Source organism: Schistocerca gregaria, chromosome 1, assembly GCF_023897955.1.
Source record: "Schistocerca gregaria isolate iqSchGreg1 chromosome 1, iqSchGreg1.2, whole genome shotgun sequence".
NCBI lineage: Eukaryota > Metazoa > Arthropoda > Insecta > Orthoptera > Acrididae > Schistocerca > Schistocerca gregaria.
The window spans coordinates 868,589,486-868,614,010 of record NC_064920.1 but is presented as its reverse complement, the minus strand read 5'-3'; the positions used below and the strand labels follow the sequence as shown (position 1 = coordinate 868,614,010).

The following is a 24,525-nucleotide window of genomic DNA, read 5'->3' as shown; positions in this document are numbered from 1 at the left end:
TGAGTCTCAGACCTTGCATTTACACATTCCAAAGAAAAAATTACCTTCGCTAGTGTGGATAGTATTCTTTGCAATGCCCCTGATGTCATTTCCAGCTATACTGTTGTGGTTGCTGTTCAAATTGTTTCCATCAGTATAGTTTATTATTACATAATCCTCCCTGTTAAGATGTTTCACAAAAGAGCCTGAATCTGCTGTTCAAGTTCTGTACGAGTTTTGTCATGGAGAAGCATGTCAATCACCTAGCTGTAAGACATCCTCGGTCTTCTTAATGCGTCCCTTTCTAATCTTAATGTGTTCCTTATGTCCCATACTGTCAAACAGCTTCTGGACTTAGTGGATTTTCTTGTTACTTTTGTCCAGCTTCTAAAGCAGTGAGACAGCAGGAGATGTCCAGGCTGATGCTATTAGACTTCCAGCATTCAGATTTGATAAATGAGCCTGATAACCCAGTCTTATGATCTATCTTTAACATTGCTGTTGTGAACTACAACTCACAATTGTGCTAACCCTTTTCTACAATACCAAATTAGGTCAAAGTTCAAGATTACTTGCACTTTTTCTTGTATTATTTAATTGTAGTGTGCATCACTGCATTGTCAGTGCTGAACAGCATCACTATATACCAGTAGGTTGTGGCACAACATCCCATATAATCAGTGGCAGCTCATGAGTATACATTCTGGATGTTCACAAAATTTTAGAGTCAGATAAATCTAAGTGTGTGAAAGTAATATAATCTGCTGTATAACAGTTATACTTATCAACAAGTTTATACCATTACAGCCACTGCAAATAATAATAATAATAATAATAATAATAATAATAATAATAATGTGCATAACGTATCTGACAAAAGAAAGAATTGTTTTTGTGGAACTTTGTTGTTTTATACATAATTAAGTACAGTTTAGGGCAAGAATGAAATAATGTGTAAGCTTTCACAACTAAATGTTCCACATTTTTGTGCAAGTGGTAGTTTTCTTGCTTTTCCATTTTTTTGGATAAATATACAAGAGCCCCAATAGATGTGTTACTTTACTTTTGAGCTGAATATCAGATATTCTTACATTAAACCCACACAATAACTTATGCTAATTGTTCACTTCCTTGTTAAATGGTCACTTGTAGTCACTCTCTCTCAATCAAAAGATATGGTCTCGGAGACCCTAATTCCTTTTTAGCTAACTTTTCCTGGTAATTTACTTTTCTGTTCCCAGAATGAAATTTGCACTCTGCAGCAGAGTGTGCACTGATTTGAAACTTTCTGACAGAGAAACTGTGTGGGACTGAGACTTGGGATCTTTGCCTTTTGCTGGCAAGTGCTCTACCGACTGTGCTACCCAATCATGACTCAAGAGCTCTCCTCTCAGCTTTACTTTTCTGTCAACATTTAAAATAGATTCAACAGAGTCCATGTTTGCACTGGATACAGAAGCCAATTTCCGCCTAGTAAACAACCAAATCCAAACACAAATTGACTTTCATGGAAATGATTAAACCAAGTACTAATGTCTACCAACATGTTCACTTGACTAGATCACAAATGAGGTGCTGAGCTGCATAAGGGCCTAAAGCACACTGCCATCAGTCCCACATTGAAGTGAATATCAGAGAAACCACTGATACAGCTTTCTGTGAATTTTCATGTACACAATGTGGACCTACAGCACAGACAAACCTGATTCACCATAAGATCATCAGATTTCCAAAACATGGATAAATGCTATAATCTCACAATTGATGGTGATATGCTTTAGGCCCTTATGATTCTCAGTGCCTCAACTGAATTACTGTATGATAAAATTCAAAACGTAATACAACTCATTTAGAAACCCACAAATAGTTTTTTCTCTCAGTATCACCATAATATATGCCGACATCTGATCTATTTTACTATATAGCGAGTGAATTGGCATATCTGAGGAGCGTGCTACCATCTAGCATGATTTATGTTGAGCGAATGGGGATAAAAGTCTGCTGCAGTGTGCTACCACCTGCTCACATTGCCGTAAACTTATAGTTGACTGTTAGGGCTAGCTGAGCAGATAGTGAACCGTACACATTGTTTATCAAATCCATATTTATTTGGTCCATAAGGCAATTACGTCATGCCAGTTCCACATGCATGATAGCTCCTTAAAATGTGCACAACAGAAGGTGGGCTCGTGACTCTGATGCCAAGTTTTGCGGAGTCTAGAGGAGCAGCAGCATTGTAGATTTAAGTGCCTTATCTTTCAGATTGCAGCATCTATGTTACATTTAACAGCATTCAAGGAAAAATAACCAGTAAATCCAAAAGGTGTCAAAATTTAAGTTGTTTATGTGCTCTTAAATGGCAGCTGCCACTGCATATGACGACACTGACAGTCCTTGCAATGATAATTGTTTATGATGGGTCTAGGGCAGTTTACTCATGCTGACAGTGTATTTGTTTAATGAGAGATTGCAGTTATTGGGGCGCCTAGGTTGATTATTCAGCTACAAGTGTAGCATTGTGTAATTTAAAATAATGTAACATTGTTTGTTTCGTATAACGCTTCATTTATTAAACTATTTTGAAAAGTGACGTGTACAATACTTGAAAGCTGACAATCTCTACTGGTGTAGAAATAACGTTATTTTGATTCACAACTTTTACACAATTGCAAAATAACTGCTGTGTGTACTGTGAAGAGAACGTGTCACATGTACTGTGAGGAAATCACATGGTCTTCTAAGTATTGGTTGTGTTGGAATCCAGATGCTGTATATTATACCATAATATTATACCATATCATCTGTATGGTACAATCGAGTCTATTTTCTGTTGTACCTGCTCTCATTCTTATGTATTTACTTTCAAAACAGAACTCTAGTAGGCATCTAAGTGTGAAATTTTTACATAGATTCCTTCATTCACTCTTGTCAGTTTCAAGGCAACAACTGCTGCCTAACTTGTTGATACTATGCAGTATAAAACCATAATAGGCAGGGTTATGCTTGCAAGGACCTTGTGATAAGCTGTGCAGGAAGATACACTACACTTAATTGACAGTAACATCACTGCCTGTCAGCAGTAACTATCACCAACATGTATCCATATTAAATGCTACTAGACAGATGGAAGAGTGGTACTCACTTTATATGTGTTGTTCCATTAGAAAGAACAAGGTGCCATACAGATTACAGGTAAAGCCCACATCCCTGTTTATTAGGCCATACACAAATGAGGTGAGGAGAGTATATTGTAGAAAAATTGAAAATAAGGTGCAGGATGACATTTGTTAAGATATCAAGGAAAACCTTATTTGATACTTTTGAGAGAGCTGAGTGAATAAAAACAGTAGAGGGAAAAATGAGAGCATAATATATCCAACAAATAATTGACGACATTGGGACAAGTGCTATTGGCAGATTGCATGAAACCATTCAAAAGACTGATGACATACAAAAAACAGCAATATTTGTTGAGCCTGCTATGTGGCACATGGTGTATATTAAATTTTTAAATTAATTACTGTGGAATATTTATTGAACCTTCATCAAACTGGTTAGAATTCTTGCTTTGCTGAGGAATCCAAGTGGAAAATGCATTATCCACTTTCAGATTTGTTGTCCAGCTTTTACAGTATCAGCCTTAAAGTATGCAATTATTCAAGATATTGGTAATGGCTAACAACTACTGCTACATCTTTGTAAACAGACCATGTTAAAATGTTTAAAATATTGACCATGTAATTTGAAAGTGTTTGAACAAAGATATGTTCCTGTTTGAACGCCAGTAAATCTTTACCTAGAAAATTTAAATATTGTTCTTATAGTAATGCTTTTGTTCTTCACCTATTTATACTCACTATATCAATTAATAATGATACTTGCTCTAATAATTGTTGTGAAGCTAATAGTGCAACTGTTGTCTCTCTCTGGAGAGTCCCAAGTTCTGAAGTTGTTTGGCAACTAATTTTCATACAAAAAATCATATTAGCGCACACTCCGCTGCAGAGAGAATCTCATTCTGGAATTTTCATACAGATAAACCATTCGTAAGTTATTTCTTGCTTAATTTTATCTCATTAATGCTATTAATTATTACATTTTTACAGGTCCATTTAGAAGAGAAAGCATAAAAACACCTAAAAAAATAATCATGATGAAAGAACTTGTAGCACATAATGTTGGCAATAATATTCATCAGGAGCATATGAACCGAATAATTTCTATACTAAACACAGGTAGCACAAGAGAATTACAGAAGCTACCAACTATTGGACCAAAAACAGCTTTAATAATTAATAATTACAGGTAAATATTTTGCACTGTTGGTTATGTTTAATTTGTGAGAGAGTGAGTTTGTACACATGTGTGGTGTAGGTGATAGCCAACAACTAACGAGTAGCTTAGTTTTATTTTATTTTAATTAAGGTAGTGAGGTTCTTTCGATTGAAAGTTTGCAAAGTAATATTTCAGAGCTAGATCAGAAATGTAAGGACTATGGTATGAAGATTAGCATCTCCAAAACGAAAGTAATGTCAGTGGGAAAGAAATATAAATGGATTGAGTGCCAAATAGGAGGAACAAAGTTAGAACAGGTGGACAGTTTCAAGTACTTAGGATGCATATTCTCACAGGATGGCAACATAGTGAAAGAACTGGAAGCAAGGTGTAGCGAAGCTAATGCAGTGAGCGCTCAGCTACGATCTACTCTCTTCTGCAAGAAGGAAGTCAGTACCAAGACTAAGTTATCTGTGCACCATTCAATCTTTCGACCAACTTTGTTGTATGGGAGCGAAAGCTGGGTGGATTCAGGTTACCTTATCAACAAGGTTGAGGTTACGGATATGAAAGTAGCTAGGATGATTGCAGGTACTAGTAGATGGGAACAATGGCAGGAGGGTGTCCACAATGAGGAAATCAAAGAAGAACTGGGAATGAACTCTATAGATGTAGCAGTCAGGGCGAATTGGCTTATAGATGGTGGGGTCATGTTACACGCATGGGAGAAGCAAGGTTACCCAAGAGACTCATGGGTTCAGCAATAGAGGGTAGGTGGTGTCGGGGCAGACCAAGGAGAAGGTACCTGGATTCGGTTAAGAATGATTTTGAAGTAATAGGTTTAACATCAGAAGAGGCACCAATGTTAGCACTGAATAGGGTATCATGGAGGAATTTTATAAGGGGGCTATGCTCCAGACTGAACGCTGAAAGGCATAATCAGTCTTAAATGATGATGATGATGATGATGATGATGAGTGAGGTTCTCTTTCTGTCAAATTTCAGAACATCTGTTTCTTTACAGAATAAAACCAATCATAATGTTGCAGTTATTTTTCAAACACTTCCTGTAGGTTATTCGGGTGAATTCAGTCGTGTGTGCAAGCTTCCAAATGATGATTCAAATCTTTGGTAATGACTGTATTTGTTAATCTTTGGCCATCATCCCAAGAACAACCAAGTGGATGCCTCTCATCCTTGAGTTTGAGTGACCTGCCCTTCCTTTGTAGCAGTCCCCAACTTAACTCTACATACTCCTCACGGGAGAAACTAATTGTGCAGAGAACTAGGGTAGTTTCCAGTACTTGTAGGTGTGTTTATTGCCAGTAATAAGAATTTTGCCTCCTGAGGGTAAGCTCTGGCCCACTCATCTGTGGTACAATTCTAGCTTTTCATTTCTCAACTGGAACCATAAAATTAATGTTTCATCACATGAAAAATATTTGTAATTGCTTAATTTTGTTTTGATCCATTTCAGAAGCTTATCTGGGGAAACATTTGAATCAGTAGACGACTTAAGAAAAATTCCTGGTTTAAATAAAAACTTTCATGAGAAATTTGCCCTGGTAAGTGTTTAACATAAAGCAAAATTCTAATTTGTTTTTTAATCTGTTGTGTGCCACATTAATTGAAAAATCAACTTCATAGGACAGCATTTTGTTCATGCAGTGTAATTTAGTTTCTTCATCTATAGTGTTACTAGCAGAAAAACCTGGTGTATGTATTTATAGCTGTCCCACCAAGCCTGTACCATACAGCGTCTGGCCTTGTGCTTGATATTTATGATGTCATATCTGTTAAACTAAGTGTCATACAATGATATAATTGTGTTGGTAAGTTCAGCAGCATATGTGGATACTCTCTGCAAAATGTGTTGCGAATGGAGTTAGTAGCAACAAAGTAATAAACTAGGTCATACATCATGCAGCCTTTTTTCATGCATATCACTGTTTTTAATGTCACATCTCCTGAATTATGTGTTGTACAGTGATATAATATGCGCTTACATTCAGCAGTATATGTGCATGCTGTCCGTAAAATGTGTTGTGAATACAGTTAGTAGTAAAGAACTAATCATTTACAACGTAATGCCTTATGAAATATTTTTACTGCATGAACTTCAGGAAAGTTGTATATGACAAACATTTTTCCTTTCATCATTTTGTCGGGGTTGTCAGCGAGAAATTTTTTATCAAAATAGTGAAGTAAGCTGATACACCATTTTGTTACCTGAAAAGATTTATGTATTACATACCATGTAATTTTTATGTAGTTTACGTGTGATTATAAAATACATTTTAATTACCGGTCGTGGACGTTGAATAGAATACGAAAAGAACCAGAAGTTCAGAGTTCAAAACGTGTTTGAAACAGATGTAGAATGGGCGGGCGAAATGATCAGGAACTCGATACTGATTACTGAACTGCCTATGAGCAGTTGGCAGTGGAACTGCGATGAGTGGCCACACACAGAAGTAAGAGTCCGGCCGAGTGAGGCTGAGAAATACGGGAACGAGACAGCCGAATGCGCTCTCCCGCTCCAACTTCGGGCTAAGCGGCTCGGTAGCATTTTCAGACCCACACAAACTGGCCGGCTGCTTTATATTTGTGGCATCTATTATTGGCGATTGAGCCACAGAATCATAAATAATCTCGCTATCAGCACAGGAATTTAGCTTTGTCATGTAGGATCTTTCTGCCATGATATTGCTGCCTATGTTGCATTTGAAACCGATGCTGAAGATCTCGTAGCCTCTGCTGTGGTACAGCAACTGCCGCTGCGCAAAGAATCGCCATTGAAGATGTCGCTGCTAGCTGGAACCACGTGTACTTGCGGGTGTATACGAACCAGGAGATCCGGGAAAACCCATGAATTTTTATTGTTTTTGTTTTCAGTTAAATTTTTGTAACTTTTAACTGGTGACAACCAGTACTGTAACAAAAGATATTTCTGTATCTGGCTATTACAGAATAATACTGGAGCAATAAAACATGAATGAGAGGGAAAAAAAGAAAATAAAACAAGTTGCAAAGAAAATGCGCCAGATACAACAACAAAACACAGTTCTTACACAAGTGTCTAACAACAGCAAATTGTATCAAAGGCTTTAGAAAGACTATGCACTGCTCCATAACAACAAATTGCCCCCAACGAACGTGACATCACAACTAATTACATTAGAACAAAATTTTGAAAAACACAGCCCTCAGTCACACGAACACAATTTGTAACCTAGGCTTCGGTGTCACAAGGGACGCCTCCTTCAGACAAAATTAAAACTAAATGTTACAGCATAACGAACCAAAAAATACGAAAGCTGCGGTCATACCTCACAGCGTTAGATAGAATTAAAATAAAATACAATAGAGGTGCAAGATACTAGGGACTGCCATGTGTCCTCTGCTACAGTCAACACAAAACAAACATCATGTGACTTGTGCGCCACGGCAACTTTAAGACAATACTGCCACCTGGTGGCTAATTAGTAAAACAAGCTATTTTGTAAACATCTCTCGTAACTGCAGAGCAGGAAATAAACACCTGAACAGTGTACATGGAGTAATTACAGTAGCGGAATACTGCATGATATAAAATGCAACTAATGAATGACTGGCTGTAGTACAAAAATTCCAGAAGAAATTCATCAAGACGACATACGAAATAATCCATTAAATGACATTACTGCTTGCTATAATAGATACGCTATAAAAACTAAAAACGTTTTTTTTAATTTACGTAAAAAGTAAAAAAAAAAGGTATCTCTGAATCTGCAGGAAGTATTTGGTACATCAAAGTGTTAGATCTTGTCAAGCAGCGGCTTTACATCATTGAAATAACTTCTTCCATGCAACTGCACCTGCTCGTTGAGAAAAAGTCCGTCATTCGAAAGTAAATGCTTGAAAATTTCCAACTTCTCAACCCCTTTAAGAGAGTGCCCTGTGATTAACAGGTGATCTGCAAAAGAAGAATTAGGGGCACACAAACCGTTTTCCCTCAGAAAATGTTCTTTACAGCGAACTGAAAAGGCACATCCTGTTTGACCAATATAATAGGCACTGCAAGTGTCCCATGAAATCATATAGACACCAGAATTCTGCAGGGGGCTAGTAGTTTACTTTAAATTATGGATGACATTTTTTCTCAAGTTGTTATTTGTAGAAAAGGCAATATTACTTTTGTATTTAATCCGAAGCAACCTTTGAATCTGGTATGACACTGTCCCTTGTGACACCGAAACCTAGGTTACAAATTAATTGTGTTCGCGACTGAGGGCTGTGTTTTTCAAAATTTTGTGTTATACAACAGTTGCTGATTGACAGCCATGTTAAAAACCTTATGATTACATTAGACATATTTGAGCAGTTGCGAGCGAGCTCATGTGCATGCGCTTTTAGAGTCACGTATAAGTAGTATCTTCTCTCACTTCTGACTACACAAGTGTGGCAGTTAGCTGTATAAGCAATAGCAGCAAGATGCCTAAGCTGCCAGATTGACGCACAGCCAACAGGCCAGGATCTAGGGGGCGGTGGGCAAACTGGGGTATCTACTGCGGGTGGCAATTTTGTGGTTTGCCGAGGGGAGGGACAAATTCATATTCCCGAGGAAAAAGACCTTGTTTCACAAAGCGCCTAGCATCCAGCGCACATTGGTCTATCCAGTATTGCCCCGGTTCGGAAATAGTGTAGATCTGGGACTGATGCACAGAGCAGTCTTGAATTGTAGTGATGAGGTGGGTAGTCTTCACGTGCCTCGTGTTTACGTTAAGTGATTTTGCTGGTTCCTCTTCGTTTATTGCTATCACATCAAATGAAAACTAGACGAATTTCTGTGGCTGGGAGCTATCAAGTGAATTAAAATACATTCAAATAATTGCGGAAGACTAAAATATGTTATTAGTTTCAGATTTTATTTTATTTCCACCTTTCTGGCAGTCAAGCATTAATTGCCTTGCAGAAGAATGAAGTTATTTTTGTCGGTTTGCTAAGGAAATTTGGCTTTTATTACTCTTTCCCGCTGAGGCAATCAATTTATTCGAAACGAAGTGTTTAATTCTGCACTTTTGGCTAGTTTCAACTTTTCGCTGTATTTCAAGTGCACGTTTTCATCTAGCACCTATGTCATTATGCTGTAATAAAGAACCAAACATGAGATAATACAGTACTGGTGCTTCAAGGAAATTTACATCCGAATCTGGACTTACAAATGTGCACTTTAAGCCGGATTTTACTATGATTCACGAAATTCTGTTGCTCTTGAGCATCGCCTAATATCTTCTTTCTTTTATGACATAATGCAAGATCTTTTAATGTTTCTCACGTACGAACATACGGGCTTCCTGCATTACCGTAGTTGCGCAAGCACGGCACACCTGTTATCCGGCAACTGCTGAAACGAACCTGTTAAATAGGTTGCACGAAAATATTGCTAATAGTTGTTTGAAAAGCGTTACTTTCAAAGTAAATTTCTTCATATGCAAGATGAGCTATGTGCGAGAATGTACAATGAATTTTTTAAATCACTGACCGTTTGACTCCCTTAAAAATCAACTCTGAGGACGACTATTTAGAATAATTTCGAGCACAGAAGATAAGACATTTGTGTGATGTATCTTAAAGCGTAAGACATGCAAAAAAGTTCAACATTATATATGAAAGTTTACCTAGTCTTGCAGCGTATTAACCTCCGAGTCCATTATTTTATGTGAACTTTTCTTTTCTTGTAGCAACACTATGTACATAAATTTAAAGCATAAATTTTTCATATTTGTGTGTTTATGCTACTTAACAGTGATACTATTGACTGACCGCATCATGTGTCCTATGCTCTGAATAGCTGCTGTCATAAGCTAGCGAGATCACGTGACATGAGCTATGACTGGCTTACAAAAGCGCATCACAGTCTCGATTTCAATGCGAAAGTATGCAGTGTACATATTGCTGCACATCAGACATCTTTCCAAAACGTTCAAAAGATTGATACATTTCACAGCCGCGGGGAGAAGTATATTGTCACTTAACTTGTAAAAGGTGTATCTGAATGCGGGAAGAAGTGTATTTTTAGCCGGAAAATCCGGGAAAAATCGAGGAATTTTTTTCCTCGGCCGCATATACACCCTGTCTCGATGTCGCCTCTTCTTCCATGTTACTTTTTTTTTTATCACGCCTAATCACTGCTAAAACTCAGTTTACACAACTGTTGCAAAATTTGTAGCTCAGAGCCCCCACACAAACTGCCTAAACTGCCACAGACTTGGGACCTTGGTCACAGAATGTCTTTAACTGTGAGAATTACAATTGTAATTTCGCAGCTATTAAAGAAATGTAATATTCAGTCCTGAACCAATCTCACATTTAACTTTTGCGAGACGTCCTGCCTGTCTAAGTTCAGGTAATACTTTTGGAAACACCTTGCAGAATTCAAATCCAATTCTAAACTTTCCAGAGTTCATATTCTGCAACTAACACTTTCCAAAATCCAGTCCTGTTCCAACTCTTTGCAGGATTCTTATCCCTGAACTAACAGTTTCCAAATTCCTATCCTGGATGAACCTCTAATTGCGAGCTAACATCCCAAAGAAGATCCAGCTCAGAAGCGGTTCCTCTTCGTCGAAATGTCTTGGCTCAAACTCGTCTAGGGCTTGAGCCGCACGTATCGCATTACACGCCCTAAATTAGACACTTGTGACCCTTTGATTAACTTGTCTGGCTGATGGCAAGTTTGTGAAACGCAGAGTTAACATAACGTATAATAACAGTAATAATAATATCGGGAACTAAATTCATGACCCATAAATGATGTAGGCCACACAGTTACGATTTGGTTAGAACAATGTGTATTCAGAAAGCAAACTAATAGTGAAAGTTTTCGTATTTAGAGTTATGTTGCACTCAAGCACATATCCATTAGACACAGTTCAATCATTCGCAATCTCATCGCAAAATACAAGTTATCTACGTGAAAAGTTAGAGTTCACACCAGGTGCGTGCGGCTGCTCACCACTCAGAGACTAAGTCCCATGATACCACATAAGACAAAATTTTGTAAGTCATTACACTTCCTAGCTGCTGAAAGACTGACTGTCCACTTTCGCGTTTCAATCCAAACTATCCCTTTCTGCCCGTCCCCGGCCGCGTTTCCCATGCGTCGAATATCCTCGCTCAACTGACAAGCTCAGTTCCCTTTTGTGAAGCCGCCCATCTGATTGGCTATAGCGTATTCTGCATTATTTTACATTTTAACATATTTAAATAATCAAAGCTTGACCACTTTCACATTCTAAATAAAGTAACAATAATATCCATTACATAATAAACGTTAAATTCTTTTCATAAAACCAATACAATTTCCTTCTTTCTTTAAATGCCATGGCCAGTAGCAGTTCCCAAGCCCCTGCCTTATGGCCTGCAATTGATCTAGATGCAAGACCTATTCCATACATCCTCCTGCTATTGCCTACTCCAGTCTGGTCACAGATGCCACCTATTGCAATAAAGGCTGGTCTATCTGTGAAACCAGTTATGTGATCTACAAACTAAGCTGCAACCACTGTGCTACTTTCTACGTTAACATAGCAACTAACAGGCTGTCTGTCTGCATGAATAACAACTGACAATCTGTGACCAAGAGACAACTGGACCACCCAGTTGGTGAGCATGCTGATCAACACACCATGCTTCACTTCAGTGACTGCTTCACAGCATGGACCATTGGAATCATTCCTACCAACACTAGCTTTTTTGAATTTTGCAAGTGGGCAGTCCACCCTGTAACCCCTTGGCCTGAACCTTTGCTAGTCCCTGTTCTTCACCTACCGGTACCCTTCCCTGCTCCCAGTCCAGCACCACACAGCCTTCTATTACAACAGTCATTTTCCCATAATCTGCATCTCTCATCCCCCCCCCCCCCCCACACACACACACACACAAACTTCCCGATTACACTTAGGGCAACCCCAACTCCCATCTCTCCCCTCCCTGCATGCTGCTAAAAACAGCAGTACATCTTTCCCTACACTGCTATCCCTCCCCTTCCCTGCCATAGCTGCCTCCTTATCCCCACCACCCACAGATTCTTCTTCCATCAGGCACAGATAATGTGGTCAGTATAGACTTAGTGGCCTGAGATAGTGGTCATATGTGTGTGAGTTGTGCTTGTGTCAATATACGTGTGTTTTCTGTTTTACAGAAAGACCTTTCGGCCTAAAGCTCAAACATATAGCAGTCTAAATATCCACGGGTGTACTGCCGGTCTATAGTGTCCAACGGGCACAATATTTCGGCGATCAAACATGTCGCCATCATCAGGTGAACTGACGGACTGAGCTCCTGTGAACGTGCCGGCACGGAGATCCGTACGCTATGGCTGCTCAGGGGGAACTGGGTTCGGTCGCGGCGGCGCCCGATTTAAATACCCTCCGCCCGCGGCGCGCTCCCTCCGCCGTCCGCACCCCGCGCCACGGTCTCGCGGTGGAACAGATTGCGGCGGCATCTGAGATGACGTCGGTGTGATGGCTCTGTCCGCCGTGGTCGTCACAACTATGCGTTTGCTCGATTTACTCTTGATTAACCCAATCGCTGGTTCCCAAGCCTTGCTAAGATTATAGCCACAGTCACGGTTTATGAGGTCGTCATTGGTGTGAATTTCGATGGCCTCTCTAACAACGCTGTGCCAGTATCTCGACGTCTGTACCAGAATCCTCGTGCGGTCATACTCCATAGCGTGATTTTCCGACAAACAATGTTCAGCGACCGCCGACTTGCTCGGATACATTAGTCGAGTGTGCCTCTGGTGCTCACGGCATCGATCCTCGACAGTACGCATCGTCTGACCAATATACGACTTGCCACATTGACACGGAATCTGGTACACACCAGCCTTCCTCAAACCGAGGTCATCTTTGGCGCTCCCCACCAGTGCACGAGTTTTATTCGGAGGACAAAACACAGTTCTGACATGGTGTTTCTTCAGAATGCGGGCGATTTTCCCCGAGAGTGCGCCTGTGTATGGAATAAATGCAGTGCCTACCTCCTCCCTCGTGACTTCATCCATATCAACAGGTTGTGCTGCAGTGGTTGGGCGGAGAGCACGTTGCATCTGCCACTCTGAGTACCCATTTTTTCCGAAACACAGTTCTCAGGTGTTCCAATTCCTGGGGTAGACTCTCTGTGTCAGAGATAGTGCGCGCCCTATGTACTAGAGTTTTAAGTACCCCATTCCTCTGTGAAGGGTGGTGGCAGCTGTCGCCCGAAATATTGTGCCCGTTGGACACTATAGACCGGCAGTACACCCGTGGATATTTTGATTATCAAATACGCCGGGAGAAACTCAAGAATCACATATAGCAGTCTGTTTGTTGTGCCTGTCTGCAATTCAACATCTCCCCTATATGCTGAGTAGCAAACTACCCTTGTCATAATATTGTCATTATCCAACAATAAAGTCAATTCAAATAATTTATTCACCAATTTTGTCTAATTTTAAAAAGGCTGTATTTTGAAAGTGTCACCTTAGATTTGATTTTTCTTTCCAGCATTGAAAAGAGCTCATTTTGTTTGATCAGGACAATTTTGTTTAATTTGTTAGACAAACCAGTAAATAATGAAGTTCAAAATGTCCTGTGGTGGCTATTTTGAACAAAGAATGTGTGGACTTTTTGAATCTGAGTGTTTGAAAATTGTGTAAAATCTGTTAAAGCTGCTTCTAGTTGTCTCCGATTTTCATAAAATGAAAATTATATTGCTCAGCCTATGATGCTGAAAAATATTTATTGTTTCTCACTAGTTTGGAATTCATCATGACTCTTTTCCCCATCTGTGAACACACACTTATTATTATTGTTATTATTATTACTACTAGTATTATTTTACATCTGCCATTTCTGCATTGAAAGAAAGTCAAGTAGAAGTTATAATCACACTGTAGCTTCACAGAAGTTCAATTCAACATTTCATTGCAGTGTAGCATTGATTTTGCAGATAATTCCGCAAATCACATGACATTCGTATCTCGAAAAGGTTTCAGAAAAGTAAAAGAATTTTCTGCAGAGCAACAACAATTATTTAAAAGAAGAATGAATTACTGTCCTGCTGAAAATATTCAAATCTTTTTATAACGTAGCATTGCTTTAGATAGGTATAAATGACTGTAAAAGTACTGTTCTTATCCTTTTGATCTAAAGAGCAATATGAAACCTGCTGAGAAATTGTGCTCACAATATTGAAAACCATTTGGGGGGGGGGGGGGGGGGGGGGGGGACGATGTAACAGACGCCAGCATCACAGTCAGAAGATGAAACAGAGGAAGTACATCCATCAGAATCACTGAATCGCTCAAGACAAACCTAACTGCTATAAAGATCTCTCCTCTGAAATTTCAAATGGTGTCAATGACCAACTTCATATGTCATACAAAAAAGTGAAATTGAAGTAGCAATTACACATGAGTTTACTGTTGCTAGGGGCTTTGGACCAAAAGAGTTTGAAACACTTGACATAAGTAAAGTATGTCTTGATGGTGTCATACACTATTGTCACAGTGAGATGTGAGGAAGTGTGGCCATTTAGTGCTTCAGAGCTATATCATGTACACACGACCATCTTCTGCTACAGACACCCACATCATTTTTAGCCACCATAAAGATTTTATACTTGACATACAAGTTGTTTGATGAAGTTGTGTGCAATATACGCCGCTGATGATGGGATGTATCCCCAAATAGCAGTCTGACAAATAAATACTTTTGAAGTGCAACTCATGTTATATAAGATACCTTTTATTATGAATTCATATACTATGTCTTACATGTAATTGATGAGCATTGCTAATATTGTAGGATAAGTTTGTTGTATGTTTCATTGTCATTTAATTCAACATGCTACACTTTATGTAACCAAATTCCCATGTTATTGTTCCATTATCAATGGTATGACAGTAACTCAGTCTTAATAAGATCAATATCAGTGTGGAGAACATTTTCTTTTTTGTATATGTATTATGTATTTTTGTTTTGGTGACAGTATAGATGTTCTTGACGATTTCCTCAATCTATAAACGGAACAAAAAAGATGTTTATATATGTAGGTAGCCCCTTTCATGAATGTATCCTGGAATTTTCTCTAGCACTTAGAAATCCATATGTGCACAAAGGCTTGCCAGATGTGAGAGTCATGGTGAGTTTCCTTGCACTTTGTGTTAAGTACTAAATTGTAGACTACCTTAAAACTATCAGTTTTCTGATGGATTTGATTTGACCTAGCATGAATTACTTTCCTGTTCCAACCTTTTCATCTCAGATTAACACTTGCACCCTGCATCCTCAATTATTTGTTTGATACATTCCATCCTGTGTTTTCCCCTACAATTTTTATGCATTACAGCTCCTTAAAGTGACATGTAAGTTATTCCTTGACATCTTGCATGTGACCTGTCATCCTGTTCTTTCTTCATGCCAGTATTATCTGTATGTTTCTCTCCTTGCCAGTTCTGTGAAGAACCTCCTCAATTCTTATCTTATCAGTCCACCTCTGTCAATATCCTTCTACAGCACCACATCTCAGGTACTTCAATTCTCTTCTCTTCCAGGTTTCGAACAGTCCATGACTGACTTCCATACAGTGCTATAGTCCAAATGTACATCTTCAGAAATTTCTTCCTCAGATTAAGACAAAATTTTGAAACTAGTACAATTCTTCTTCCAAGGAAAACCCACTTTGGTTGAATTTATCTACTTTTTATTTCCTTAATTTGGTTGTCATGTTATTTTACTTTCCAGATAGCAGAATTCCTTTACTTCGGTGCTCCAATTCTGATGTTGAATTTATCACTAATCTCACTTCTGTTAGTCATAATTACTTTAATTTTTCTTCATTTTATTCTTAGTCCATAGTGGTTGCTCATTAGACTCGATATTCTCAAAAGGTCCTGCAATTCTTCCTCACTTTACAGAGAATAATAATACCATTAGCAAATTTAATCTTTGGTATCCTTTCACTCAGTATTTTGATCCCACTCCTCTACCTTTTTTTGTTTAAATCATTACTTTTTCGATTTATCGACTGAACAGCATGTACAAAAGACTACGTCCCTGTCTTACATTTTTTGTAATTCGAACGCTTAATACATTGTCTTCTATTCTTATTGTTCCTTTATGGTTCTTGTTGCCACAGTAGAGTGCATTTAGGTGTCTGTATGAGTGTGAATGTGTGTAATATTGTTGGAAAAAGAGATAGTGCTCAGAAGCTAGTTTGGATGCTCTTTTCTGTTATGTGTTACTGTACTCCATGCATTGATCTGCTGTAGGCAAGTGGTTGCCTTTCCCTTATTTTCCTGAGAAATTCTAATATGTTGCACCATTTTATATTGTCAAATGTATTTTTTTTAATTAGATAAACAAACCCTACAAAAGTGTGTTGATGTTTCTAAGTGCATTTACATTTCCTAATCCAAACTGATCATTATTTAAAAGTTTCTAAATTTTCTTTTCCATTCTTCTATAAAATATTTTTGTCAGTAATTTGGGTGCATAATCCATTAAAGTCATTGTACAATACTTCTTGCACTTTGCTGCTCCTGTTATGTATGGGATTGTGTGGATGATATTTTTCTGAAACACTGTGGGTATGTCACCAGTCTCATAGATTCTACTAACCAACTCGAGTAGTAATTTGATTGCCACTTTCCCCAGTGATTTTAGAAATTATGAAGGAATATTATCTATGCTTTTGTCTGATTTAATATCAAGTCTTCTAAACCTCTATTACGCTTACACTGCAGAAAAATTTCGTACAACTACTTTTGGATCTCATGCTTGAGAAAGGCCTATTTTGTTTTATCTAGCAGACAGTGACAAAATACACATAATCAGATTGAGAAACCACACCAGTCTTGGGTACTATTTGTATTAAAAGCTTTTTCAGTATTAGACAACGACATTTCAGTGTTTCCTGTAGCTAAACATTGACGAACTTCGTTGAGGTTCTAGATTCTTTCGCAGAAAGGAAAGTGTGCCATTTAAAACTGTAGCAAGAGTACAGAGAAAAAAGTAGTAGGACCTAAGGATTGAAGAAATGTGTACTGTCTTGTGTGTCTCTTGTCTTTACTGGTTTAATGTATTCTGTATTTAATTTTATGTTACACAAATCAGCAAGGTATTGACTTAGAGGCAATAAGAAGCGCAAATTTTGTAAAGACTACCTGTTGTCCCGATTACAATTAATCCCACCCAGTGTTAATTGTGGGTCCTTCTTTTAAGAAGGGCAGAATGTCAAACAGGCCAACTGGAAGCAGGAGAGGCATTGCAGGACATTTTAATTTCCACTGTTCTGTATATAGTTTGATGGCATTCATTACAAAATATACACGTTCAATTCCACAGAGCAAAAAACAGTGACGTGCGGTAGCAGAACGCTGTGTGAAGAGGCATGGCGTTGGACTTTGGCACACTTAAGACCTAATAACATTTCTTACATTTCCATGAACATATATGCTTTATGTATCAGACTCTTCAGAAAATTGTACGCTACAAAATGAACATATATTTGGAAAGTCGATTTTGGTAAATTGTTGACATCCTATCTCAAACACTCAAGCGAGGGGGGGAATGGAGGCACCACTATCTAGTATTTCCCCAGTTCGGAAATATTGTAGATCCGGGAGTGATGCACAGAGCCGTCTGAGCTATAATGGAGAGGTGGGTAGTGTCCATGTGACCTGTATTTACAATTAGTGATTTGCTGTTTCCTCTTCATTTACTGCTCTCACGTCAAATGAAAACAAAACGGAATTCCGTGGCTGGGAGCCTTCAAGTGAATTAAAATAATTATGGAAGGCTAAAATATGTTATTTGTTTCAGATTTTATTTCATTTCCACCTTTCCGACAGTCAAGCATTAATCACCTTGCAGAACAATGAAGTTATTTTTGTCGATTTGCTGAAGAAATTTGGCTGTTATTAATCTTTTTCGCAGAAGCAGTCAATTTACTTGAAACAGTGTTGTTTAAGTACGCATTATTGGCTAGTTTCGACTGCTAACTTCATTTCAAGCACACGTTTTCATCTTCTAGTACGTATGGCATTGTGCCATAATAAAGAACCAAACATGAAATAATACAGTACTGGTACTCCAAGAAAATTTCCATCCAGAAAACCACACTGAAAAGCTTAATATCAGGTTGAGGCCTACTTCATTGGGAATCTGGACATACAAGTGTTTATTTTAGTATGGTTCACAAAATTTGAGTATCCTCTGATGTCTTGTTTCTTTTATGACATACGATAGATCTTTTAATGTTTTGCACGTACGAACATACGGGCTTCCTACGCCTTTGTAGCTGTGCAAGTGCAGTGACGCCTGTTATCTAGCGCTCTCTGGCAACTGCTGAAACGAACCTATTGCTAACAGGTTGCTGGAAAATATTTGGGATGGTGGTTTGAAAAGCATTACCAACAAAGTATACTTCCTTTTATGCAAAATGAAATATGTGCGAGAATGTATGATGAATTTCTTAATCTCAGACCGTTTGACTCTCATTTAAAAAACAGCTCTTTGGTGAAGAATTTAGTGCCCAGAATATCAGGAATTTATGACATTATTAAAAATTTAACTGGCACATTTGTGTAATATGTGTTCAAAGTGTTACACGCGCAAAAAATGTCAACATTATAAGTGAAAGCCGTGCTTTTCTTGTAGCAACACTACGTATATGAATTTAAACCATTAACTTTTGCTGTTTCTGTGTTCACGCTACTTAACTGGGATGTTGCTATTGGTTGTCTACATCACGTGTCCTATGCTCTGAATATCCACTGTTATCAACTGGCAAGATCACGTGATGTGAGCCATGATGAGCTTACGAAAGTGCATTGCAATCTCAATTTCAATGCTTCGGAAAGTAACATGGTGATGTTTGGTGGAATTCGAGTTTATACTTTCTTAGTATGAAAATATGCAGCTTACATATTGCTGCATGTCAAAGATCTTTTCAAAATATATTTTTTTCCCGTGAGTTTCGTTTTATAAAGTGCCGGGAAATTCTATGCTGGTGTATAAAACCATAACCATTCGAAGGTTGATACGTTTTACAGTTCTGAAGGAATGTCACTTAACTCACCCGAGAGAAAGTGCATTTTTAACTGGGAAATCCAGGAAAAATCCGGGAATTTTTTATCCTTGTCCGCGTATACACCCTGTACTACAACTCAAAATGGACTTTCTTATGAAATGTAAGTAATCCAACTCGCTAAATGAAAAGTTTTGTGAAAGGAAACACTAGTGAAATAAGTTGTGATAAATCTTTAGCTGAGAACTTCTCACATGAGCTTTCAAATTCATTACTGTTCACAGTTGCAAGCTTTGAACTGCCACTGCTTTTAGCTTCAGATGGCAGTGAAACTTTTTTTTTTATGTAAACATTGGTTTTTCCTTGCGGCAACTATTATTTACCTTTTATGGGACCGTGAGCTGATAAATCAATTTCTTGCCGTAACAGCTGCTCTGGAACACTCTGTAAGACTTCCAGTGTTTGTACAAGTGCTGGAATTTTCATTTAGGTTTCAAACCTGAAGGTATTAGATTAAATGAAGACAGTAGGCTACAAATGTAAATTCTCTCCAACATATTATGTAATATGAATCATATTCATTTAGTAAATGATGACTGATAAGTGTCGCAGAGAAGGTATTGTCAAGCTTTGCCCCAAATATGAGTAGCGTGCTGCTTTTCCATTATGTAACTGTTGCTATGCAATTTCTTCGTCTTCTTCATAATTTTCTTCCAGCAGTCAATACAACAGCAAATTGCCGTCACTAATTTGAGAAATGTGCGCAAACTGTTCACGACTGAGTTGAAGATTACTTGCACATAGCCCTGTCAGGCAGTGCACTAGGTGCCAGTGTGCTCAAATAAAATGCTTTAACTTCTGTTTTCTCTATACTGTAGTTAGAAATGATTTTTCTTCCAGCTTTGAAAACGATTTCAATGTGTTAGCTACATTTAGCAATGTATAGCCTAAAATGAACCAATGTAAGGTAGCTAGCAACCACATTTTTCACAGAAAATCCTCCAAATTTTTTGCCGCAATGTAATTGGAAGTTTGTGTGCCATATAGTTTCCTCAGAATAGAATGAGAGGTATTATATACAGTAGTGTAGAAATTCAGAATAAGTTATTTTTTATAGTTTAATAAGCTTTTATTGTTTACAGCAAGTAAATTGGAAAACTGATTTTACTCATGTACAGCTGGCTGTGAGTCACCTCATGGGACCCATTCATTATTTTGTTGTGTGGTTTTTTCTCTCACTAATGCTCATTACATATTTCTGACTTGAACAGTACATTGAACAACTATTTACTTGTATGTTAGCTCAGCAGCATAAGTGCACAATCAATACAATAAACAAAACAGATCCGTTCGCCTTTGGCTTTAGACACTCCTGTTTACTTGTTCTCCTCCCAGTCTTTTTGAATTGTACATCCTCCTCTTGAGAATTTTGAACAGTGTATTCACTGTTACTAGCTAAAATTTATTGCTGAAATCAGTTACTGAATTACATATTGAGTATCCTCATATACTTTCCTAACCCCTCATCTGTTGGTGACCTCAGCAGGTGTCCCTGAAATTTTTGTTGCCACTGTCAACTATCGCTGAACTGTTTACAGTAACTCACCACCTTTGCTACCCTCCTATTCATGATAAACCATACCTCTATTAGACCATTTTCTAATGGTGTTATATTACCCTATATTTGTCTGACCAGAAATCCTTATCTTCTTTCAACATCTCTCTGGTTTACCCCCTAGTAGATCTAGACTGAGCCTTGCATTTCTGGTTTTCACATCTAACTCTGCTACTACATTCACACTTCTGACATTCAACCATCCAATTCATAACATGTTACCCTTTCATTGGTTATACAGTCTCTTTCTCACGGTCAGTGCTCCTATGGCTTTACCCTGCTTCAGATTTGAATAGGGGCTAATCAATGATATTTTTCAAATGGCAAGATCATTATTACACATCTTCAGTTACATGCCATATGTCCTGTGGATATATATAGTGTATATTCACCTATTCAGTATAGTAGTTTTGACTGCCTTCTCCGCCCTCTTTGACAGGGCAATTGGTGAGGGTGAATATTTGTACTGGAAATCTTCAGTCTCCATTGATATAATTTGTATTCAGAATTTAAGCAGTGATTAGGATTAAACCCAATACCCAGGATGTTTCAATTATTAGTCAAAGATATTTCTCAAAGACCATGGTAACAACTGACTAGGTGAGTCGAAATACTAGTTGGAATATGACAATGGCATACTGCTTCCAATATGTCAACTTACAGTATAAACTTTCAGTTGAATATTGCTTGACTTTTTATTTCAAAACATAAAAAATTAAATGCCTGTTTGTTGTTATTTCTGTTCAGAAGAAAATTAAAAAGTATCATTTAGGAAGACCATAGTGGTGTCAAGAATGTCATAAAAAGAAAAATACTCAATTAGTTTATGTTGGTAGTGTATGAGGTGGTGTTATTTTATAAGACGTATTGTTTCTTAAAATACAATGAAAAAATTATTTAATATCATGATATTTTATGTATCTTGTATGTGATTCTAGGCAAACCTTGTCATATGAACCATCCCTGAAGATATAACCACAGGCCACCAATATTTTACACTGAAATGAAAACACAAAGGGTACTTGCATTGTTTTTGTGTTCAGTTATTTCACTTTAGAGAAAATAGTAATAAACAGAATAGGAGGCTCAAGGGTGCCTCATAAGCACTCTTAAAGCTCACATTTACAGAACCGCAAATGTGTAATTTTTGTATATTTAAAGAACTTAAGTTTTTTGAACTTATTATACTTGTCTTCTAATTAATGTTTGAAACTTCAGATATTTTCTTTATCTAATAAATGATATGTACTATTGTGAATACATTTGTAGAAATTTGATGATGTTTTGGGGTATATCAATAAAAATGTTATACCTTCCAACCTCCCTTACCTTCCTTTTATAGTTTAATTTTGCAGTGACCAGGCATGGGTCTGGGATAGTTAACACAGAGAACATGAATTGTTACTAAGAGAGCTTGACCATATTGCCTAATATGAAGAAGTGTCTCTTCACTTTATGAATATTCATGTTCCTCAGATTGAAGTGAAGAAATGTTGCTTTAAAGGATAATCGTACAGGCCATTCTACTTCATTCACTGACTTTCCAAAAACAACACTCTTTCTTACAATGCCTAACCCAGCCACACTTGTCTTAATAGTTAAAAAGTTTTCCACATTCACATTGGAGTTGCAACTGTATTGCTCTTCTAAATTAATCTTTCAGGTTGTAAGTGTCCACAATAAACTTTTTATAACTGTTCACATTATAAAATTTTTCACCAACGAAAGCTGCTGATTGACAATGATGAGCCGTTTCGTCCACTGATTTCATATGCAGTTATACGCCCTATAAACCATACCATTACTCACTACTGCCCTCACAAGCAGTGTAATATTTCCAAATTCATAAATCATCACTTCAGGAAACTGTTAAAATAATTCTGACATAATGCATCTACACACAATTGTCTTGCACAAAACCCGAAAGTCGATGTTCTTTTCACATTTTGATGCATCCCCAGTAGCTCTTGGGCATTGTTGAAAGAAATATCAAGACAGTGTTTCTGCTGGATAAACACACTCTCAGCTTTAAAAGTTCCAGAGGACAAACCAGCAATGCGTAAAGGACACAATTTAATGTCACACTGTTGTCAATAGTCATACCATTTATAACCTGTTATAATAACTTTGGTTTAATTGGGATGGGAAACACATTTTTTTGTGGAAGTTTCCCATACCTTTGAGTTTGAAATGCGATTATGATGAATTGAGATCCTTCCAACTGCACTGATGTTTTAATAGCTCAAGTATGTGTGGATGCTGTAGGTAGAACTGGGTATTCAAAAAGCTCCCATGATCGGAAGGTTAGTGGTAGATAGGTGCTGGCATTCAGAGCTTTCATGAGCTTCAAGCGTTCCTCATCAGCAACAGTGATGTGAGGCATTTTCCATACTGTATTATTAATTTTTATTTAAACATTCTCTGCAGCTGTTCGAACGAATGAATTTGCGTCACTTGCACTCTGCACCAAAATAAGTTCCTGTTTAGTGTTTATAATAATTCGCTGTCTGTCCTTGAAATGACCCATAATCATTTTTAGTGGCATACAAGCGGTAAATCGGCTGTATCCCCCCTCACCATCAGGTGCATCTATGAACAATCCCGCATTTTCCAAGCTGTTTGAATCAGAGGCTAAGGCTGAAACGTACGTCTTAAGGGTTGACGTTATGTCGACATTGCATGAGCAATCTATTTCAATACTGTTAAGTTCATAACATATCTCTTGAAACAGGAATGCTAGTGCATTTCGCGTGAGCTTCGATAGCATTACCACAGTGCCATCAGCTTTCTTAAATGTACAGTTCAGATACAGGAAGCTCTTGCAAGACAATGTTTCGGCATCCTGATGCTGGGTAACAATCCTAATTTCATCATTTTCATTGTTAAATGTGCTTGAAGCGTAGGGTTTGTTTGAGTGGTATTCATAACGTATAATTCAGTCATACTCTACTGACTGAGTTACGTTGAGCGACGTCATTCTGTGGTTTTAAACCTGCTGAAATGAGGAATTTGTAATTAAGGTGTGTTATCACACTGCCCTTCCGCGATGCACTGACGGGTTGTGAGCTCGGTGTGCTAGCTTTATACCTTACTCCCATCTCGCCTTAGATGCAAGTGTACAATGATCTCTTCTTCTCGAAAGTTAACAAGCTGATTATTCTGGGTAACAATATGCAGTTCTAGGTAATCCAATGTCTGAATTGTGACCGGGAGATGTATAGGATTTTTTGTGGGGGCTTGAACTATTTTATAACCCAGCACCAACTGTAGGGAAGAATCCGTAAATTGAGTGAACCAGTTTATCGTTGAGGTATGAGTTTGTGGCAATATTGCACTCAACATGGATTGTGCTGACTGGTAGTATATCTGCAGCCTGATCCGATGCGTAAACTTTAGTCGCACCCTTCACCAAAACATGATCCTTTTGCAAAACCTAGCAGTGGACCTATTGAATCTCTCTGTCTAAAGTCGAACCCAGCTCTTTCTGTCCGTATTTCAGATTTAAGGGTATTAATGTTTGCGCATAGTTCAATACCTTTTCCTGACTGTTTTAAGACTTCGTTTAAATCATCAGTATCGTAGACACCAGGTTGTATTTG

At 37.9% G+C, this 24,525-nt stretch overlaps 1 protein-coding gene across 10 annotated transcripts in view; it reads left to right on the top strand.

The window, feature by feature from the left end:
- The window catches only part of LOC126273149 (kinesin-like protein KIF22), a 277,787-nt gene extending 255,584 nt beyond the window's left edge, over nucleotides 1-22,203 (top strand). For all 10 annotated transcript variants that reach the window (XM_049976670.1, XM_049976690.1, XM_049976635.1 and 7 more), the window contains 3 exons: nucleotides 4,086-4,284; nucleotides 5,732-5,819; nucleotides 21,865-22,203. In XM_049976670.1, coding sequence (XP_049832627.1) covers nucleotides 4,086-4,284; nucleotides 5,732-5,819; nucleotides 21,865-21,882 — 305 coding nt within the window. In that variant the 3' untranslated portion in view covers nucleotides 21,883-22,203. The remainder of the gene's footprint in view (nucleotides 1-4,085; nucleotides 4,285-5,731; nucleotides 5,820-21,864) is intronic.
- The last annotated feature ends 2,322 nt before the right edge of the window (nucleotides 22,204-24,525 follow it).